This window comes from Lycorma delicatula, chromosome 10 (assembly GCF_047948215.1).
Source record: "Lycorma delicatula isolate Av1 chromosome 10, ASM4794821v1, whole genome shotgun sequence".
Taxonomy (NCBI): Eukaryota; Metazoa; Arthropoda; class Insecta; order Hemiptera; family Fulgoridae; genus Lycorma; species Lycorma delicatula.
Window position 1 is genome coordinate 122,138,866 of NC_134464.1, and position 23,795 is coordinate 122,162,660.

Here is a 23,795-nt window from a genome sequence, read left to right on the forward strand (position 1 = left end):
CTTATATAAGTTATTAATGACTTATTAATATTACACAGAATTTCACGCAGTTCTCGAACCTTTACTTTTATGTTAGTATAAGAGCTTCTATTACTTACTTTGTGAGCAATTTAGATTCTCTATTAAATAAATACTTCTTTTAATCAGACATCAGGTATATTTTAAGTATATATAAAAATAAAAAATATAATATTTAAGAGCTATAAAACAGTTGACAGATTTAATTACCTAATCGTCTGTATGGATTATTTTCATCAGTTGGTTGATTACTAATGTCATAAATTGCAATATCACGAAGACGTTGTAATCCTGATCTTACTTGTGTTGGTAAAGTTGCATTTTCTTCTATTATTTTAGATGCTTTAAACACAGTCTGTAGATTTCTATCAACCCAGTATACTTCACCTCTATGAACTGCTACCCCCATACGATTTGGGAGATTTCTTCTAATTATCTAAAATATAAACAAAGACTCAAATTTAAAAAATATATCACTACTTCAAATTTCCTTCTATCAGTAAACAAATTTTACATATATTTACTTAAATATTAGGTCTAGAATCACAATAACATTATATAATTAGGTTTTTAAAAGAGCTGTAGACAATAACAGCTAATTTATTTTATTTTTTTCTTTTAAATTAAATTCTCAAAGGATTGTAAATTTAAATAGCCTGATTTTACCTTAGATAGTACCGTGAAGAGAATCCATTGAACACTGGTAACAAGGGAAATTAAAACCAATTAAAAGGAATAGTATTTTTAACTTGTACCTTAAAGGATCAGCAGACATAAATAAACAAAAACTTTAGTCAGGTCATAACATAATTAAACATCACATAAATTACATCAGGTATAGTATTTTTGCATTTCAATATCAAAAAGGAACTGCTTTATCATTTGTTAAAGGAAATCAGATGGAAAAATCTGAAAGCACCATCACACAGTTCAAAATTATAGACAAAAAACAGAGGTAGTAATAATCCACATTAGTGGATAAAAATAATAAATATTAATAAATTTTATTAAATATTAATAAAATATTAATTTTATAAATTAATAGTGAGCAGCTATGAAAAAATAATAAATAAGTATAATCAGCAAATAATAATAATAAAAAATTCATGCATTTTTTTTCTAAATATTTGAAAATGTATAATAAATATGAAATGAATATCCAACAAATTTAGCTTTTTCAAAATACTCTTAAAACCTCATCAGTGCATTAATATTGTTTGAATAAAAGGGAATTTTTAATTTATTTTTAACACAATTATAACTGCTAATAACGCAATAATCCTCCTCTATGAATCATGAGACCTTGCCGTTGGTGAGGGGGCTTGAGTGCTCAGGGATACAGAGTAGCTGGACCGAAGGTGCAACCATATCGGAGAGGTATCTGTTGAGAGCCAGACTAAGGAATGATTCCTGAAAGAGGTCAGCAGCTCTTTCAGTAGTTGTTAGGGGCGTGAGTCCGGACGACTTAAACGGCCGTATCAACATCACTCAGTCCTCTGAGTACTGCGCAGCTGAAAGCAATGGAAAACTACAGCTGCTTTTTTTCCAAGAAAATGTGGCTCTCTGCATTTTCACATAACAATAATGGAGGCGCCTTCCTTGGTAAAATATTCCGGAGGTAAAATAGTCCCCCGTTCGGATCTCCGGGTGGGGACTACTAAGGAAGGGGTCACCAGAAAATTAAAAAATAACATTCTACGAGTCGGAGCGTGGAATGTTAGAAGCTTAAAAAAGGTTGGTAGGCTAGAAAATTTAAAAAGGGAAATGGGTAGGACAAATGTGGATATAGTAGGAGATTAGTGAGGTTCGGTGGGAAGAGGAAGGCGACTTTTGGTCAGGTGATTTTAGAGTAATTAACTCAGCTTCAAATAATGGGCAGGCAGGAGTAGGTTTCGTGATGAACAAGAAGATAGGGAGGAGAGTGGAGTATTTCAAAACCCATAGCGATAGAATCATTGTAATAAGGATAAAATCAAAACCTAAACCGACAACGATTGTTAACGTCTATATGCCTACAAGCGCCCATGATGATGATGAGGTAGAGTGTGTATACGAAGAGATTGATGAAGCAATTAAACACGTAAAAGGAGATGAAAATTTAATAATAGTTGGAGATTGGAATGCAAGCATTGGAGAAGGCAAGGAAGGAAATATAGTGGGTGAATACGGGCTGGGCAAAAGGAATGAAAGAGGGGACAGACTTATAGAGTTTTGCACGAAGTATAATTTAGTAATTGCCAACACCCAATTTAAAAATCATAATAGAAGAATATACACTTGGAAAAAGCCAGACGATACTGCAAGGTATCAGATAGATTATATCATGGTTAAGCAAAGATTTAGAAATCAACTCCTGGACTGCAAAACTTACCCTGGAGCAGACATTGATAGCGACCATAATTTGGTGATAATGAAATGTAGATTGGGGTTTAAAAACCTGAAGAAAAGGTGTCAGATGAATCGGTGGAATTTAGAGAAGCTTGAGGAAGAGAAGGTAAAGAAGATTTTTGAGGAGGACATCGCAAGAGGTCTGAGTAAAAAAGATAAGGTAGAAAATGTAGAAGAAGAATGGGAGAATGTTAAAAAGGAAATTCTTAAATCAGCAGAAGCAAACTTAGGCGGAATAAAGAGAACTGGTAGAAAACCTTGGGTTTCAGACGATATATTGCAGCTGATGGATGAACGTAGAAAATATAAGAATGCTAGTGATGAAGAAAGTAAAAGGAACTATCGGCAATTAAGAAATGCTATAAACAGGAAGTGCAAACTGGCGAAAGAAGAGTGGATTAAAGAAAAGTGTTCAGAAGTGGAAAGAGAAATGAACATTGGTAAAATAGACGGAGCATACAGGAAAGTTAAGGAAAATTTTGGGGTACATAAATTAAAATGTAATAATGTGTTAAACAAAGATGGTACACCAATATATAATACGAAAGGTAAAGTCGATAGATGGGTGGAATATATTGAAGAGTTATACGGAGGAAATGAATTAGAAAATGGTGTTATAGAGGAAGAAGAGGAAGTTGAGGAGGATGAAATGGGAGAAACAATACTGAGATCTGAATTTAAGAGAGCATTAAAAGATTTAAATGGCAGAAAGGCTCCTGGAATAGACGGAATACCTGTAGAATTACTGCGCAGTGCAGGTGAGGAAGCGATTGATAGATTATACAAACTGGTGTGTAATATTTATGAAAATGGGGAATTTCCATCAGACTTCAAAAAAAGTGTTATAGTTATGATACCAAAGAAAGCAGGGGCAGATAAATGTGAAGAATACAGAACAATTAGTTTAACTAGTCATGCATCAAAAATCTTAACTAGAATTTTATACAGAAGAATTGAGAGGAGAGTGGAATAAGTGTTAGGAGAAGACCAATTTGGTTTCAGGAAAAGTATAGGGACAAGGGAAGCAATTTTAGGCCTCAGATTAATAGTAGAAGGAAGATTAAAGAAAAACAAACCAACATACTTGGCGTTTATAGACCTAGAAAAGGCTTTCGATAACGTAGACTGGAATAAAATGTTCAGCATTTTAAAAAAATTAGGGTTCAAATACAGAGATAGAAGAACAATTGCTAACATGTACAGGAACCAAATAGCAACAATAACAATTGAAGAACATAAGAAAGAAGCCCTAATAAGAAAGGGAGTCCGACAAGGATGTTCCCTATCGCCGTTACTTTTTAATCTTTACATGGAACTAGCAGTTAATGATGTTAAAGAACAATTTAGATTCGGAGTAACAGTACAAGGTGAAAAGATAAAGATGCTACGATTTGCCGATGTTATAGTAATTCTAGCCGAGAGTAAAAAGGATTTAGAAGAAACAATGAACGGCATAGATGAAGTCCTACGCAAAAACTATCGCATGAAAATAAACAAGAACAAAACAAAAGTAATGAAATGTAGTAGAAATAACAAAGATGGACCACTGAATGTGAAAATAGGAGGAGAAAAGATTATGGAGGTAGAAGAATTTTGTTATTTGGGAAGTAAAATTACTAAAGATGGACGAAGCAGGAGCGATATAAAATGCCGAATAGCACAAGCTAAACGAGCCTTCAGTAAGAAATATAATTTGTTTACATCAAAAATGAATTTAAATGTCAGGAAAAGATTTTTGAAAGTGTATGTTTGGAGTGTCGCTTTATATGGAAGTGAAACTTGGACAATCGGAGTATCTGAGAAGAAAAGATTAGAAGCTTTTGAAATGTGGTGCTATAGGAGAATGTTAAAAATCAGATGGGTGGATAAAGTGACAAATGAAGAGGTATTGCGGCAAATAGATGAAGAAAGTAGCATTTGGAAAAATATAGTTAAAAGAAGAAACAGACTTATAGGCCTCATACTAAGGCATCCTGGAATAGTCGCTTTAATATTGGAAGGACAGGTAGAAGGGAAAAATTGTGTAGGCAGGCCACATTTGGAGTATGTAAAACAAATTGTTGGGGATGTAGGATGTAGAGGGTATACTGAAATGAAACGACTAGCACTAGATAGGGAATCTTGGAGAGCTGCATCAAACCAGTCAAATGACTGAAGACAAAAAAAAAAAAGAAAATAACGCAAACTCTCATCTTCCAATATAAAAGATTAGGTAACAGAAGTAGTTCTTTTTTTCTTTTTTCTGTTTAACCTCCGGAACCACCGTAAGGTATTACTTCAGAGGATGAATGAGGATGATATGTATGAATATAAATGAAGTGTAGTCTTGTACAGTCTTAGGTCGATTGTTCCTGAGATGTGTGGTTAATTGAAACCCAACCACCAAAGAACACTGATATCCACGATCTAGTATTCAAATCTGTATAAAAGTAACTGCCTTTATTAGGATTTGAATCTTAGAACTCTTGACTTTGAAATCAGCTGATTTGCGATGATTTGAACCACTAGTCCAACCCGGTGGCTTAAGTAATAGTAGTAATAGTAGTGTAGGTATAAATTGTTCATTGTTTCAACAGTTTATGATTATTACAATACCAGAAAGTGTGTAGAACATCAAATTATATAAGGCATTTAAACAGAAAGAGTAAAAATTTGAAATAATAATTATCATTATATGATGATATAATTTCTTACCTAAATTTTAAAAATGAAAAATATTAAAAACTGTTTCAAAGAACCATTTTTTGTAAATATTTATAAAAAGGTAAACATTTACTAGATAATATGTGTATCTCCACATAATGACTATAGAATACCAGATATTCTTTTATATAAAATCTTTTGATAAAATTGCCATTCTAAAATATAATGGTCAGTACTTTGCTTTTAGTCTGATGGGATTTTTTTGCTGTATTTTTACTGGGAACCATGTACAACATCTTTTGTGAACTGTTTCAAACAACTTGTAATTTTGGATTCAATAGGTTATTAGCATAGATCTTTCTTTATATTATATTACCTGTCTATTTTGTCCATTGAATGAAACTTTTTGTATGTTATCCAGTTTTACATCAACCCAGTAAACATCATGTGTTAACATATCAACAGTTAAATCACGAGGTGTACCAATACCAGATGTAACCATAGGTTGCCAGTGACTGCCATCAAGATATGCTTTACCGATACGTGGATATGACCATAATCAATCCAGTATAATAACCTAAAAACCATTGTTTAGTTTCATTAATAATTCATGCTTTTAATTCAAGTTATCTAATTCAAATACTTATAAAATATTACAGAACGAATAGATATATAAATCTAAATAAAAATTTCTAAACTGAATGCAAAAGCTTATATAATTTTTGTATGATAGATATGACCATTTTGTAAATATTTCATAAATAATTATCCAAAACACATTTCATGCAACTTGGACAAACTTTGAATTACTTATAAAAACGTTTATATGTATTTTAATATTTATTTTTATTACTATTTACGTGTACTAAAGCTGCACTTTTTGCAGTTGATAAAGGTTTATCATTTTTTTCGTCTCACATGAAATTTCAGTCAAAGTACCGGCTACCTCCAAACTTTCTTTGTCAAAGACAGACACTTCTCATGTTCTGAAAATCGATGATGGCATCCTTCCAGTTGTTAAATTTCTCACTACAAAGTTTACCTAAGGGTTGCATGCTAGATGCAACACCATTTCTTGGAGCAAAAAGTGCACAAAATTTACAAAAACTCCCTCCCTTAAATTCAGAATATGTAAGACACTTCCAGCAGTAAAGCCATTTAAACAAAAATCGCAGATTTCTCTTTCCTTTTGTTGGAAAAACAAACCCTGGATTTGGTTCCCAGATATTGCTCAAACATCCAGTTTCTTGTTCATTAGACAAGAAACACGTAAACACTAATATCATAAGTGTGTAGTCCACTGGAACTTGAAGATGTTGAAGCTTCCAGAACCAGAACAATACACTTATCACTTCTAAATGATTCAGCGAGCATTTTAACATTATTGAGTGATGTCAATGTACATTCAATACCAGCCAAGTTTACACAAGAGGGTGTGAAACTAGTTTTGAGAAGAATGTTTGCGACAGCATCGACATGTTGCGTCAGCGAAGAAATATTTGGCAATGTGAAATTTTCACTAACATTACAAGAATCACTACTGGCATGCCACTTTTCCTAAAAAATTGTAAAATTGAACTTTGAGGTCACTTAAATATATTAAAGAACACGGAACGATAATGTGAAGTTTCTATTTAAAAATATGAAGTGTGAAATGCACACAATGTTAAACAAACATTCCACAACAAAATTTGAACTCAAACTAATGAGTGAATACCATTTGACAATGCACAATATTTCATATATGCACTGCTGCCACTGCAGAGCTGTCCTAACAATATGTTTTACAAGTAAGTTTATATGGTGTCAGCCTAATTTTAATACAAGGTTGGTATTATAATCATACCTTCTTATTAATCTTCCCTCTCTTTGATGATCTTCCCTCTCTTTCAGTAGACCAGGAGGGGTATACGCTTTGACACCAACCATGCCAGTGACAGCACTGCCGCCTTTTCAGAATGCTGAATGACGGCTACTGTGTCATATGTTAAGTGATGTACTGTATGTGACGCAGCTCCAAGTACAGGGATTACATTATTGAAGAAGGAATGGGATCTTATGTTAATAGATTTTGTTACTCTGACAGTGAGAAATTAGAGGAGAGAATGCAATGGATTTTTAAAAAGATGTTCCAATATATATGTGTAAGTTTATAGTATTTTTATTTTATATAGGCATAATATTGAAAAGTACTTGAACCTTCAAGGGGGCGGGTTCAAACCTGGTAACTCCCCCTTGTGTATTCCACTGACTGGGGCTGATCATGGGAGACTAAGCGCATATAGCTTCATACTCCCAGAATGATTCCCCTTTAGTTCATCCCTTGAAGTCCTTTTGGTGCTATCGTCTTTTAGCCTAACAGGAATACATCTTCCAGGAACCCTAATGTTTGGAGGAAGCAAAGCACTCTCCCTTCTGGAGGGAGTCACATGAGCTGGCTGATTACAACTGTTCCATTTACCGAACTACAACAACTAAAATATTAAAGAGTGCTAACAATGGCATCCAGATTCAATTAAAATTAATATTGGCGAATTGGATTTAAAATTCAACATAGAAATCAGAATGATTTCTATTGTACAAGACTCCATCCAATCAAGACTGATTGATTTGTATGCTATATTGTTAGCATCCAGATACCTTGTACATTTTTCTTGATTGGGCCTATAAGAAGCATCAGCCCTTGTTCATGTAGCTTTTTACATCTATGAGTCACCAGATAAGAATTTAAGAATTTATTATTAATTAGAACCCAAGAAAATAATGTTGGTTGGATACAAAAACAATGAATCATTAGTGTTTAGATACACCTGATTCAACCAAGCCTCAAACTCCTACTAGAGAAGGATAGTCACGTAGCTCTATTTTCTTCTCTTCTATTTTCATGACAACATTAGCTTGTTATCTAATTTGTAGCTATCTTTGGCATTCTTAGCAGTCAGTAGCCTTACTTTAATAGTGAAAATAAAAATGTATAAAAACCAAATTTATTCTTATTTTAAATTAACCAATGTAAAGAAAGTTACATATTTTTTTTTTTTCATGAAAATATTGTCGCGTGTTTATGGTTCATCAAGGATAGAGTAACAATGTAAAATTTTTTGCAAATACAATTTATTATCCAAAAAACAAATAAATAATAATAAATAAATACCAAAATAAAGTCAAATTTACTACATATGTTATAATGACTGCTAGAAGCTAATATTGCATTAACAACTAGAAAACAATAGAAAAGTCTAAAGTTCATACCATTCACTTTCAGCAACCATTATTACTTTTACCCTTAATAAAAAAACTACCCTATATGAATGAATATAATACTGTCATTTTCATTTCTGTTACCAATAACACAACGAACAACTCCTGCGCACATTGGAATACTGTCAGTGTTATCACAACTGCACCGAATGTGGCCTCACAGTACTACTGATTCTATCTGCTGATCCCTGGCAGTATTTATATTCCCTGGCCTACAAAATCAGTACCTGACTCGTCCCTTTAATTGTTGTAGTGTAATAATTTTCATTGTCCGTGCCCTTACATTTTTCTATAAATTCTTTTCCCGATCTGGTAATTCTTCTGGTCGAACAAAAGCTTTTGGTGATGCCATTGTCTGTATTACAAGGAACAAATTGTTAAATGGACCTGCTATTCTAAGAAAAGAATCCCTTTTAGTTCCTTCTAGATTTTTCTTTTTCAATATTATTAATAGTACAATTTTTATTACCTTAGGTTAACAACACAGTGTACTGAGGTGGTGAAATGGATTAACTTGTCTTCCTTCCAGGAGGTAGAATGTTTGAGACTTGGCTGGACCAGTTATATTTTAACACTAATGACTTGTCAATACTGTCTTTTAGTGTACATCTGTTGCCAGATGTTAATTAACACACCTTTGCTTGGTGATCCATAAATATAACAAGTAAAATAATATTTATGACACAACCAAGGGATCCAGCTGCCTGTGAGCTTTGTATCAACAATGCAACATTAGATATTTAGAAAATTCCAGAATATCAGGCAAATAAATCAACCATTCAATAGAAGAATTTCAATTATTGTACTCAAATGCAATAAGACCATCTATGGTAAGAAACATGTACAAGAGATTTTTATCCAAATTGATCCATTGGTTCCTAGAACTAAGAACCAAAAATTTATTATTATGCATGAATAATTGTTTTTTTTTTTAATTTAATTGAAAAGATTTAGGGATGACAAAACTGCATAAACCATGCAAAATGTCAATACCAGAAATGTTTATGATTATATTACTCTTTCCTTTAAACAAAGCATGAAAAAGTTATATGGAAAATGTTACAACCTGAAGTAAACAAAATTAATTGAAAATGACAAATAAAAATAGTAACAATTTATAAACATCAATCTCAAAAATGAATAAAATATACTTACAACTGGTCTGATAGGTACACTAGTTGATTTTGGATCCAGATTTATAGCACGTATTTCAGTTCTAGTGGTGAATAACAAATATTCATCAACGTTTTCACATTTATGTCCAACATTATTTACTAACTGTCCGATAGCGCAATCACATTTGAATTGGAATGTACTTAATGAATAATCAGGTGGGAATGAAAAGCAGAGTTGATCACAACCTCCATTACCTATACAAAAATGAATAGTTATGTTAAAAGTTAGGTCATTTAATTATTATTTTTTGAGAGTTAAAACCTGTGAATAAAGAGAGTGGTGTTTCATTCTTCCAAAATAGAACTTAAACGAATATGAAATTCAGGATGAATGGTATTTATTACAGCATGATTAATTTTTAGAACGTTTAAAAGAATTTCTTTTAAAATAAATCTATTTTATACAGAATTCCCACAAAGAAATGGAGAAACTTAAGGACATGTTCTACTGGTGAAACTAATGAAAAAAGTTCATATAAACATAGGTTTGGAAATGCTTTGTTTTCGAGTTATGGCTAGCAAAAAATTTCACCCGGATTTCAACTCTTCTAATAAAGGTCCTACTGTAATTTCTGGAATCCAAATTAAGGAAAAATGTTGGTGGTTTTATATCTAATTTAAGCTGGGAAATAGGATACAATACTTCCCAGAACTGTAACTGCAAGTGTAAAAGTTTTCTGTCTATTTCCAAAGACAATTTAGTCTAACCACACTGACATGAAAATAAATATTCGCTGTTTTTACAATATTTTTATAAAATATGATTTTATCAGACGTTCAAAATTTACAGATTCTGGCTTTTTCTGTGGGTGACTTCAAACAATGAGTATGCATTTACAACACATATTCCAATTATCATATCGAAGGCTACCTTTCTGTACAATTAACTGAGCAGCACAGATAATGAGAAAATTCTGCCATTTGAAAATTACTGAAATTTGAAATTTCTGCTTTGAAAATTTTCAAAATTCTGAATTAAAATTTTTGCTTCATTAAAATTTGAGCAACAACTTCTATCGCTGGACCCATAATTTTCTTATACATCAAACTTTTGAGGATATTAATATTTGAAAATCCTGCCCCTTTGTTGTAAATAACAAATATACAACAAATTCAGGTTCACGGTTTTTCATACTACCACCACGCTTAATTACATCAAATATTTCTTCTCCATGCTTTGTAGATGGTACTGGAAGGTTTGTTGTACGACCTTTTTTGCAGCCTTCCATTTCAAGGCTACCACATGTGTACAAATTTACAGTGCAAATACTTCGGTAATATCTGTACAACATAACTACCCTATTACTTCTCAGATTCCTGCAGTGTGTACATTCCTTAATTTTTCTGCCTGACCTACGCTATTATACTGGTTGTCTGCTGCTAATGTGTGACCAAAATTTAAATATGGTTCTATGAGTTTCTTAAATGTCTCCTTTCATAAGTGTCTCCTTACAAGCATATATATAATAGCTCAATGTATAGAAATCTTTGGCACATTTTATATATTTTAATTGAATTGACAAAAAATTATGCGTCTAAATTGTACGATGATGAATTTTGCAGTCTGTTCCCAGTTTTGTCATTTGTAGAACCCATCATTAGTGGAAGATAATTCACATGGGTCATTTTTTGTTCCAATAGTTTCTTAATTTGGTTACTGTGTGAAGGCCTATGAACAAAAAATTGCCTGTGGTATCAGCCAAATTTTAACACGAGCAAAAAAAATATCATAACTATAATACCACATAACTGAATTAAGTTATTTTATATAAGTTATAAAATTCATCAAGGATAATTTGTAATTTATTTCAACTTCATAAAGAAGGTAAAACTACATATATAATCTTTGTAGGAAAATTTCCCGGGTTAAGCAGCCTAACTGGTCCCTTGGATTACTTACTTTCATTTCATCATAACAAAGCCATTATTCAACCATATGGTCTAACGGGCTGAATAAGACTCAAAACCTACTGAACTAATTCACAGTTGAGGGATACAAATATCCTCAAAACTGCTACTGAATACTTCACTACTTAAAACACACACAAACTTAAAATTAACAAGAGTTGTTCTGTCATTAGTTTTGAATTATTTATTGACTCTGACATACATGTCTGGCTTACAATGAAATGACATTCAACTTGTGTATCAAATATACAGATGAACTAACTAGTATTATTTGTTCCACGAACAATGAAACAAATCTAAGAGGTGTAAGTTAATCGTGACCGATTATTTCGGAATACATACTCAGAAACTTTCAGTTTACCACTGAAATGTTAGGTTATGCACAATTTTTATTTATTTTTTATTAAAAAGACTCATTTCATTTGGGCTCCGAGTTTAATGAAGCAAATATCCTCAAGAGATTAGGATTAACTAGATTATGAAAAGTAAAATGCCTCATACTCATTACTGCAGCAGGCAGAAGAAAATGTTCATAGTTTGTCATGACGTTCACTGGTTTGTCTTTGATTGAACAGAGATGAAGATATTCTGTTTCGATCCTAAAGATGTGAAACCAACTAACTAGATAGTTTGCTTAGAGCAATGTTTAATTCTTGTTTGTAAATATTGCCTAAGCGGATTTACTACTTGATTTGGCCTAGCTGTTTCATTTAAAATTTTGTGCAAAAATTGTGGTACACAAACTGTTTTGTAATTTTGAGAGTAAAAATATTATAAAACTAGTGTTACAATTAGCATATACCCTGCATATTAATAGAAGAGTAGTAGCTCTGCAAGTAGAATGTTGTATGATTGGTTTAGCACCTCCTGAAATTATGGGTCCAGCCATAGAAAGTGTTTCTCAAATTTGAATGAAGCAGGCTGCTGCTGAAGCTATTGAAGAAGGTGGATACAATGAAATTTCTACTGCATTTGATGGAAAACGGGAGGTCATACTCAGTTTTTGTAGTGATATATTGAAAATGGTGTTGGGAGTCTGTCTATATATAAACTGTATATCTTGGGACTACATCCCCACGTCTCCGGGTGGGGACTACTAAGGAAGGGGTCACCAGAAAATTAAAAAATAACATTCTAGGAGTCGGAGCGTAGAATGTTAGAAGTTTGAAAAAGGTTGGTAGGCTAGAAAATTTAAAAAGGGAAATGGATAGGATAAATGTGGATGTAGTAGGAATTAGTGAGATTCAGTGGGAAGAGAAAGGCGACTTTTGGCCAGGTGATTTCAGAATAATTAACTCAGCTTCAAATAATGGGAAGGCAGGAGTAGGTTTCATAATGAACAAGAAGATAGGGAAGAGAGTAGAGTATTTCAAAACGCATTGCGATAGAATCATTGTAATAAGGATAAAATCAAAACCTAAGCCAACAACGATTGTTAACGTCTATATGCCTACAAGCGCCCATGATGATGATGAGGTAGTGAGTATACAAAGAGATTGATGAAGCAATTAAACACGTAAAAGGAGATGAAAATTTAATAATAGTTGGAGACTGGAATGCAAGCATTGGAAAAGGCAAAAAAGGAAATATAGTGGGTGAATACGGGCTAGGCAAAAGTAATGAAAGAGGGGACAGACTTATAGAGTTTTGCACGAAGTATAATTTAGTAATTGCCAACACCCAATTTAAAAATCATAATAGAAGAATATACACATGGAAAAAGCCAGGCGATACTGCAAGGTATCAGATAGATTATATCATGGTTAAGCAAATATTTAGAAATCAACTTATTGACTGCAAGACTTACCCTGGAGCAGACATTGATAGCGACCATAATTTGGTGATAATGAAATGTAGATTGGGGTTTAAAAGCCTGAAGAAAAGGTGTCAGATGAATCGGTGGAATTTAGAGAAGCTTGAGGAAGAGGAGGTAAACAAGATATTTGAGGAGGACTTCGCAAGAGGTCTGAGTAAAAAAGATAAGGTAGAAAATGAAGAAGAAGAATCAGAGAATGTTAAAAAGGAAATTCTTAAATCAGCAGAAGCGAACTTAGGTGGAACAAAGAGAACTGGTAGAAAACCTTGGATTTCAGACGATATATTGCAGCTGATGGATGAACGTACGAAATATAAGAATGCTAGTGATGAAGAAAGTAAAAGGAACTATCGACAATTAAGAAATGCTATAAACAGCAAGTGCAAACTAGCGAAAGAAGAATGGATTAAAGAAAAGCGTTCAGAAATGGAAAGAGAAATGAACATTGGTAAAATAGACGGAGCATACAGGAAAGTTAATGAAAATTTTGGGATACATAAATTAAAATCTAATAATGTGTTAAACAAAGATGGTAAACCAATATATAATACGAAAGATAAAGTCGATAGATGGGTGGAATATATTGAAGAGTTATACGGATGAAATGAATTAGAAAATGGTGTTATAGAGGAAGAAGAGGAAGTTGAGGAGGATGAAATGGGAGAAACATTACTGAGATCTGAATTTAAGAGAGCATTAAAAGATTTAAATGGCAGAAACGCTCCTGGAATAGACGGAATACCTGTAGAACTACTTCACAGTGCAGGTGAGGAAGCGATTGATAGATTATACAAACTGGTGTGTAATATTTATGAAAAAGGTGAAGTTCCGTCAGACTTCAAAAAAAGTGTTATAGTCATGATACCAAAGAAAGCAGGGGCGCAGATAAATGTGAAGAATACAGAACAATTAGTTTAGTTAGTCTAGTTTAGTTAGTCATGCATCAAAAATCTTAACTAGAATTCTATACAGAAGAATTGAGAGGAGAGTGGAAGAAGTGTTAGGAGAAGACCAATTTGGTTTCAGGAAAAGTATAGGGAAAAGGGAAGCAATTTTAGGCCTCAGATTAATAGTAGAAGGAAGATTAAAGAAAAACAAACCAACATACTTGGCGTTTATAGACCTAGAAAAGGCATCCGATAACGTAGACTGGAATAAAATGTTCAGCATTTTAAAAATATTGCTAACATGTACAGGAACCAAACAGCAACAGTAATAATTGAAGACCATAAGAAAGAAGCTGTAATAAGAAAGGGAGTCTGACAAGGATGTTCCCTATCCCCATTACTTTTTAATCTTTACATGGAACTAGCAGTTAATGACGTTAAAGAACAATTTAGATTCGGAGTAACAGTACAAGGTGAAAAGATAAAGATGCTACGATTTGCTGATGATATAGTAATTCTAGCCGAGAGTAAAAAGGATTTAGAAGAAACAATGAATGGCATAGATGAAGTCCTATGCAAGAACTATCGCATGAAAATAAACAAGAACAAAGCAAAAGTAATGAAATGTATTAGAAATTACAAAGATGGACCACTGAATGTGAAAATAGGAGGAGAAAAGATTATGAAGGTAGAAGAATTTTGTTATTTGGGAAGTAGAATTACTAAAGATGGACGAAGCAGGAACGATATAAAATGCCGAATAGCACAAGCGAAACGAGCCTTCAGTCAGAAATATAATTTGTTTACATCAAAAATTTATTTAAATGTCAGGAAAAAAATGTTGGAAGTATATGTTTGGAGTGTTGCTTTATATGGAAGTGAAGCTTGGACAATCGAAGTATCTGAGAAGAAAAAATTAGAAGCTTTTGAAATGCGGTGCTATAGGATAATTTTAAAAATCAGATGGGTGGATAAAGTGACAAATGAAGAGGTATTGCGGCAAATAGATGAAGAAAGAAGCATTTGGAAAAAATATAGTTAAAAGAAGAGAAAGAGTTATAGGCCACATACTAAGGCATCCTGGAATAGTCGCTATAACAGTGGAAGGACAGGTAGAAGGAAAAAATTGTTTAGGCAGGCCATGTTTGGAATATGTAAAACAAATTAAATAAAATAAAATAAGTAAAACAAATTGTTAGGGATGTAGGATGTAAGGGGTATACTGAGATTCCACTAGATAGGGAATCTTGGAGAGCTGCATCAAACCAGTCAAATGACTGAAGACAAAAAAAATCTTGGGACTGAAAAAATAGATCAACTGAGAATTGCACTTCGGTGTATGCGGTGTGCATTAGACTACTCTCTAGTGAAAGAAACTATAAAAGGAAATGTAAAAAGAGGCCTTTTTAATGAAGTGTTAGTAGACCTGAGTATGATGAAGGTCTTCATTTGAATTGTAAATTTAATAATGATATCATGCTTCACTCAAATCAGTAACAGATTTTTCAAATTACTGTAAATTTGCATTACCGTAAATTTAAGGTATCTTTTTCTCAAACTATTCCAGATAAACTGGATGAAATTTGTCACATAGCTCTTCCTGATCTATATGTTAAGACTTTCATAAAAAATCAGTAATAAATGTACCTTTTAAAAAACTTTCATGTTGAATATATCAAACTCAAAGACCAATTAGCACTACCTTGTAGAAAAAAGGCTGCTGAATCAACATTTTGTTTATTCGAAAGTTCTACCTAGTAAATGGAACTGAAAAATCACTAAATTGTTATGCTAAATAAGTGACCTGTTAACTTGTTAAATATTTCATATTTAAAAAATATCAATAAGTAATATTAAATAATCATAAAGCATATGATGTTTTAGCAAAATTCTTCATCAGGCCTAGTTTTATGAGTAGAGATGGTAAAAACATTTTTTGGCCAGTGTAACATTTTGTAAAGCCACTTTGGTGACCCGAGAATAAATCCCTTTTTTGACATAGTATTTGTTGAAACGTGCAAATTCCTGGGTTCACAACTCACAAATTAGGTCGCCTCAGTTCTGCTTGAGTAATGTTGAGGGTCAGTATTTGATTCTTCTGTAATGTAATTTCATTTTGTCATTTAGAACGTCATTTATTTATTTCACATCTGGTTCAATATGAAATGACATTCGTCTTAGGTATCAAATACAGGTCCAACAACTTATTTCTTAATTGTTCCGTGAATGATGAAAAAAAATTAAGTGGTTGTAATTTAAAAACGTTACACGATGGGTTCTATCATCAGGTTAGCGGATTTGAGGGTCATCTGTACCCTCACCTATACTTATGGATAAAGTATTATTTACTATTTTATACTATCTTGACCCAAATTGGGAATTTTTTCAAAATACTATCAAGTATTGTTTATGCTAGGTCATGTTGTTCAAAAGAAAAGGGTTAATATTTTATATTACATTAGGGTTAATGTTTACAGAGATAACAATAAACATGGCCGCCATTTTGTAATTTGCGAAGGTATTTAGAATCCTAATTTTTAAAAAGTTTTAACAAGACGTTTTCAAAATATTAATGTGATTTAACTAAATTGCAGACAGTGCTAGTCCGACACTCTCCTATTTATGGTGGATATGTAAATGGTATTTCTTAGAGTCATCGACAGTGAGAATGAAGGCGAAATTGCAACGTTTCTGCCACTTTTCCTAAGTATATATTTTGTTTAATTTTGCAAGTAGAATCTGAAAAATTATAGCCACCCCCAAAACACCAAGTATTTAGTGCAAATACATGATTCATTAAAAATTGCAGGTAGTAAAATAAGGCTTTGTTAAAACTCATCCAGACCTTTAGTATGTTAATTTCTATATTTATTATTTTATGCTTTCGCCCCATAAGCATGAAGCTTATATGTGGGATATGAAAATGGTATGTAACAGCGAATAAAAATTGACATGCCTAACCGGAATTCAAACCTTGGACCTACAACGGCTGAAATAATACCAATCATAAAGAATAAACTGATAGTCAAAAAGAATATCTGAGAGATAATATCAAGAACCAAATGAAAAACCAACAATCAAGTATAGAATCAATAAGGTCAGACCTTTCACAGAAACTAATATGGCCCGTATACGAAAAGAAGTCCTCAATATAGAAAAATTACACTACAACATAGTACCATGACCAGAAATCGTATGACAGACTCCTACCTACATTAAGACAAGGGGAGGAGGTATGGTGACTGGAATTGTAACAAGATGGGCGTCTTCCCCTACAGGGGTTGGGATGTAAATCTGTTTTATGATTTCTAGTTATTATCTCACTGCCAGAGTCAATTTTCTAATCATTCAGGAAACAATTTCACCAACTGTCTCCAAATAATGCAGTGCTGCAGGTAACCTTATTCCTATTGTCCTCTTATCCAGAAAAAAAATTAATTAAACGCTACAAATGAAGAAAAGAAATGATCAACCCACAAAGGTATTTCCTTACAAGGTCTGGATATTTTATCGTCTTAGCCAGGACTGTTTGTCATCTTCCCTTACAGGAATCCTAACAGTAAAAATGTTTTAACTTATTCCCACTATTCCTTCATTGCAGAACTTAAACAGAATCAAAATGGATTAAGTTAAATTTACTCTTTTTTACACATATGTTTTTCAAGATCAATTACATTTCTTCAGTCGATCAAAACCACTTTAGTAAAGTTTACAAAAAGTTAACATATAATATTCACTATTTCTACAAGGGGTATCTGATGTAGAGTTGTTGACACTGCTAACAGAACTTTCGAGGGGATAGAGTACTGTGACTGGACACCATAGGTAGCAAGAAGTTTGAAACCATCCATCTATAATCCCTCAAAAATGAGCTTTCTAAACGTTGATAAATAATATTATTTACCACCAACCATACAGTCGATCAAACAAATAGTTTTTATTTATTTCCTTAAGCTTACAGAATGTCTTCCTACTACAGCTACAAATGAGAAAATTTGAATATGAAAAATTCCAATTCTGACCAAGATAAAATTTCAAGAATTTTTTTCCTATTCCAAAATTGATTTTTAACACTAGCCCTCTGATTTTGAAAAAAAGCAAAAGTTTACTTTTGATACCTTCCTTATGTCATTCCACTTTTGAAATTTTACTTAACAAAAGAATATTTAATTCTAATTTAGTAAAGTTGAGTTTGTTTAGCTTAGGTTTTCCATCTCAACCCACTGGGTTGGTCTAATGGTGAACGAGTCTTCCCAAATCAGCTGATTTGGCAATTCCACAGTTCCAGCGATCAAGTCCTAGTAAAGGCAGTTACTTTTATAGGGATTTGAATACTAGACCGTGGATAGCAGTGTTGGTGGTCCAAAGTTAGGGTCTAATGGGTACAACATTAGGTATTTCTTCAGAGGATGAGATAAATGATTTGTAGCGTGTGTGAAAATGCCATACCTGACCGGGACGGACCTCTGTACAAAAGGTCAAAACGCTACCACTTTTGGTGGTAGGGTTTCAACTAACCACACATCTCAGGAATCGTAGAACTGAGACTGCATAAAATTACATTTCATTTACACTCATACATACATCATCTGAAGTAATACTTGAAAGGTAATTCCCAGATGCGACAAAATTTCAAGAATTATTTTCCTATTTTCCATAATTATGCGCGACAGTGTGAGCAATAACTTTCAGGTTAATTGAATATTCCCCAGGGCCCAGTTATTAAGAACCTATTCTATTTATAATTTGTTAATGACCTATTTCACATAAATTTTATGGTAAGAGAAAGCTAATATTTATTGCAGATGTTAAGAATAGTGATAGGTTGTAGATTGATCTGGAATGCGTTAAAAATCAAATATCTAATTTCTTCTTTATAATATGCTTCCAGGTTATTAGCTCCATTAACATACCAGTGTTGACTGTGCTCTTATACAACTACAATGCCAGTTTCAGTAATATCTTGGGTAAATTCTATTAAATACTAGGGGTTGATGGTTGATAGTAGTTTATAAGAAATATTTGTTTACATATATTAAAAAATATTTTTTCTATGGATGTTTGACAAATCATTTCTCTAATTCATTCAAAATTAAACTATGGGTTGGATTGCATTGCTACAGATCAACATTTTGGCTCTCTTGATTTGATTATAATTTTACAAAATGCTAGTGTACTGGTAATGTGTGGTGCAAGTAGGTAAACATTCTTTCCCTTTATTTTCAGTAAATATCTGTATTTTGCATTGGATTTCTTTGTTTATAAGATCTTCTAACCTTTTTCAATGAAGTGGTAAAAACAGGGTGGTGATAGCTAAAGGGGAACGCTATTATATAACTAGGCAGACATGTGCTGTAAATGTTACTCTTCCAAGGCCTTATTGTGCACCGTTTCAAAAATCTTTAACACCTAAGTTCTTTAACTCCCTGCTAAGTAGTGTAAGAAGTACCTGTAACTTTAATTTAAATTTAACTTAAAAAGAATGGATTTCCTACTTTAGAGATGGAAGCACTGTATTCAATGGTGATTTAGTTTAAATGATAGAGTAGTCAATATTAAATATTATGATAATATACATGATTGGTGTAAATATTGTGTTCTGTAGGTATCTGTGTGGGGGGAGTACTGGAAGAGATAACTGAAGAAATCTGGGTGTGCAAGAAGATAGTTTTTATTCTTTTTTTCTCTAAATACAATGTGATAACCCTACCTACGATCAAGCTTTTGGTTTGTAGGTAAAATATTCTTATATACAACTACAGTAATATCAAAAACAGTGGGTTAAACTTATCGACATATTAATATGATTAAATGTGTGTATGTTAAATTAGAAAAACATTGTTTGAAATTTGGCATAACCTACAAATGTTACCTGAACTTAAAAATAAACCAGCACTTCCTTCTATATTAGCACGTGCTTTTTTCATATCTTCCTGGACGAGTTGCAGTTTTTAAACTAAATATTTGGTGTTTGAGGACTTTTTGTAGTTAACAAAATAAGCAAAATAACAAGCGAACGATAAACTCAAACTATCACTAAACATTCACATCCAGTGCTCACTTGAAGCTGCAATAATAATTCTAGCTGCAAATTCAAAAAATGAAATATTAATTCTTTTTAACGTAAAATAGCTCTCTGGAAGTCAGTATTAGAAATTATAAAAATATTGTATATTATTCAGAGATAATACTAAAATACGCGCAAGATAATCTTTCGGAGGAATAAAAATCAGTAACTGTGATACCAAAGCTGTAATTTAGGTATATCTGAAAAATTATACTTAAATTTGGAAAAAAAAATTAAATTAAAATTAAAATAAGTTACTAAATTTGCCACCACTAAACATACCATTAAACTACTATCAATTACGAAGCATAAGATAAATTTGGAAAGATACATTGGCAATACCTAACGGTGGTTAAAATTAAATTATTCAAAAATAAACTTCCTCTGAATTATTTGCAGTACCAAAAATATTAAATAAAACGATTGTTCAAAAAAAACAACTAACAATTCTTCAATATAGGTTAATTAAAGAGCGTGTGAATGATAATTTTGTATATAGTATAATTTTTTGAAACGTGTGTATATATATAACCTATGACTCCTGGTAAAATGATTCCAACTTGGGGTCATACATCTAAATTGGTTCAATTTTTCAGCTGCTACTGTGGAACAAACATACATGGATCCTATATAAATTACACTCCTATTAACCCTATTACACACTATTAACCCACTGTGTTGGTCTAGTGGTTAACGCGTCTTCCCAAATCAGCTGATTTGGAAGTCGAGAGTTACAGCATTCAAGTCCTAGTAAAGCCAGTTATTTTTACATGGATTTGAATACTAGATCGTGGATACCGGTGTTCTTTGGTGGTTGGGTTTCAATTAACCACACATCTCACGAATGGTCGAACTGAGATTGTACAAGACTACACTTCATTTACACTCATACATATCATCCTCTGAAGAATTATCTAAACGGTAGTTACCGGAGGCTAAACAGAAAAAAAAAAGAAGAGGATGATATATATTAGTGTAGTCTTGTATGGTCTCAGTTCAACCATTTCAAAGCTGTGTGGTTAATTGAAACCCAACCACCAAAGAACACTGGTATCCATGATCAAGTATTCAAGCCGTATAAAAGTAACTGCATTTACTAGTTTCAGTGTTGGAACTCTTAACTTCCAAACTAGCTAATTTTGGAAGACACATTTACCACTAGACTAACCCGGTGAATTAAGCTCCAGTAAGTCTATAGCCTCCTTCCTGCACCCTTAATAAAAATCAGAGTATTGCTGTGTTATAGCTTTGTTTTTCCAAAACACTATCTGCCTTCTAAAAAAAAAGTCAACCAAAAGGGAAGGGCTTATGTTTCCATAAAACTGAAGGAGTTTGGGGATAGCGGTGATAGGAGAGGAGAAACAGAGGAAAAGTAATCACCTTTCTGAATGGACGAGGGCTTAGAAAAATTTCTTCAATTTTTCTATTATAAGAGGCGAGTGATTTTTCTAAGTGTTTGTTTACCGTCCAGACTACTTGTCTGTGTCTGCACAGCAAAGTAATGTCAACTATCGTCCTTATTGCCTATGGCAATAAGATCAAACACAAAAAATTTGTCCGTAAACTAAAACACAATAATCATATAGAGATAACCAATAAAATTACCACCTTCAGTTCTCATCCTACAAAAAGAAAAAAAAAGCACCAACACAGCGGAGCAATAAGTTACATCCTTTATCGCCACGAGAGTTCTTACTCCACTAAAATATGTAAGATTATGTCACATAACTGAAAAGTAATATTCATGAAGTTTAAACAAATTTTAATACATCTGATTGTGAAAATTTATGAATTATCATTCTCATTTTTGTAATTATCTCATTTTGTAAATCTGGCAGTAATTTAATTATATCTTCACTTGAATTTAAAGTGCCATGTATTTCATAAAAAATGCAATTACTTTTATAACGGTTTCGTTTACTACTTTATGAAATTCTTGTTCTTTTATTTATAGTCGTCCATAATACTGCACATATACCATTACTTTCCTTTTGTTTTACTGAAAAACATGCCTGACACATGTAGTATAAGTAGATGGTAAAGTTTATGTAGGCATACATAAATGTGTTGTTTACTTTTATTTTACTCAAGAATAAGACTTAAGTTAAAAAGTGCTGATACTACTAATAATATTCCCTTCTGACATTAATCTGTTGGCATCCTTTTAATAATACCACTGATTCCAACTGGTGTATCTTTGCCATGTCCAGCCAGCTTCATACTGGTTTCAGATTGGAGTATTCCAAAGTAGGAATATAATTAGATGATTGTGGGAGGGACAATCCAGAAATTAAATGAAATGACAATTCCAAAAATAAATGTGTTAATATTGTTATGCAGTTTTATTTATTACCTAAAATCACACAGGTAAAACTATAAAAAAAAAAAAAAAAAAATGCATTAAAATGTATTTGAAGTTGACAAATAGGACATGTGAATGAGTTGTTTGGTGTGTTTTTAAACCAATTTTTTTCTTCTAAATTTATTTGTATTATTTTCATTCCGTTTTAATTATGAATTGTCATTATTTAACAGATACTGAAGTTTAACCCTGATATTGGCCTATTTTCTGTCGTCATCAGAAATGATCTATTTTTTTATCAGATTATATGAAGATATTCTTCCTTCTTGGCTAACTGAGACAGTCATTAATAGAATATTATCTAAAAAAAGTAAACAATAGATTTTAATTTGTATGAGATCGAGATAAAGTAACTCGCTATGATTAATTCTTATTGCTCATTAATTTTTTCAATAGTTATTTGTGATCAATGTTAATGTTTACAGGGTAATTTTTTCTTACTGACAGGTAAAAGTGTGTTGACTGAAAGATATATCCTTTTTGGTGTCGCTTGGGATTTTTAATGTTTTAAAAATCACTTGTTGAGTAGCTGTCTTAACTTTATTTTAATACAATTTTAGAGAAATTTGACGGCCAAAAAGTGACAGTTATTTCTCCTACAACCCTCTGTACTGAGTTGTAATAATGCAATTTCAAATATTTTTTTTTTTGTAACTCCAGAAAACTCTTAACAGTAGTGAGTTCTTTTTAAATAAATTAAGTTGCATCTTATTGTCATTAGCCACTAATAAATGCTAACAACATGCAGGAAAAGTGTACTCTGTGTTTTAATTTTTTAGTAAAAATTTGATTATTAATTCCTTTCCAGTTTTCATTTTATTTCACTCAAAATTTCAATTTTTCCATAAATTATTAATTAAAAAATTTTCTATATCTAAAACAAATGTAAACACTATAAGTCCACAAATATTGGTTTCTGGTAATTTTAGTTTACAAAATATAACAAACTACTTTTTCACTAAATGTAAGATAAACAGAACATTTCTTTTTAAAATAAAAATTTATCAAAACATAAAAATAGAAGTCAAAGTTATTTTTTAACAATTGTGGTATCACATTTTATCCTATTATGAAAGTGGCACGCGTTTTAAAACGTTTAATATGTCAACACTATTTTACTGTAATGATGTAAAATTTAAAAAAATATTATTTCTGTTGATAGTCAATACATCACTTCTGAACAGTGATTAAGAGGAACTATGAACACACAGCCTGATGTCATTTTTGAGAGAAACAATTTGGCCAAAAGGTAACAGCTTAATACTATATT

The 23,795-nt window shown here is 32.2% G+C and overlaps 1 protein-coding gene across 4 annotated transcripts in view; it reads right to left on the minus strand.

Annotated features, from left to right (window-relative positions):
* LOC142331150 (low-density lipoprotein receptor-related protein 5-like) overlaps positions 1 to 20,223 on the minus strand; it is a 35,101-nt gene extending 14,878 nt beyond the window's left edge. The window contains exons 1-3 of one of the 4 annotated variants that reach the window (XR_012757899.1): positions 19,969 to 20,202; positions 9,466 to 9,680; positions 229 to 454 (exon numbers count right to left, since the gene is read on the minus strand). Coding sequence is in view for 3 of the 4 variants with exons in the window: in XM_075376858.1 (XP_075232973.1) it covers positions 229 to 454; positions 9,466 to 9,680; positions 19,969 to 20,023 (496 nt within the window). In the remaining variant the exon portion in view is untranslated. Of the gene's footprint in view, positions 1 to 228; positions 455 to 5,425; positions 5,627 to 9,465; positions 9,681 to 19,968 lie in introns of those variants that run through there. The other 3 variants (XM_075376858.1, XM_075376856.1, XM_075376855.1) reach the window with 3 other exon arrangements.
* Between the last annotated feature and the right edge of the window lie 3,572 nt (positions 20,224 to 23,795).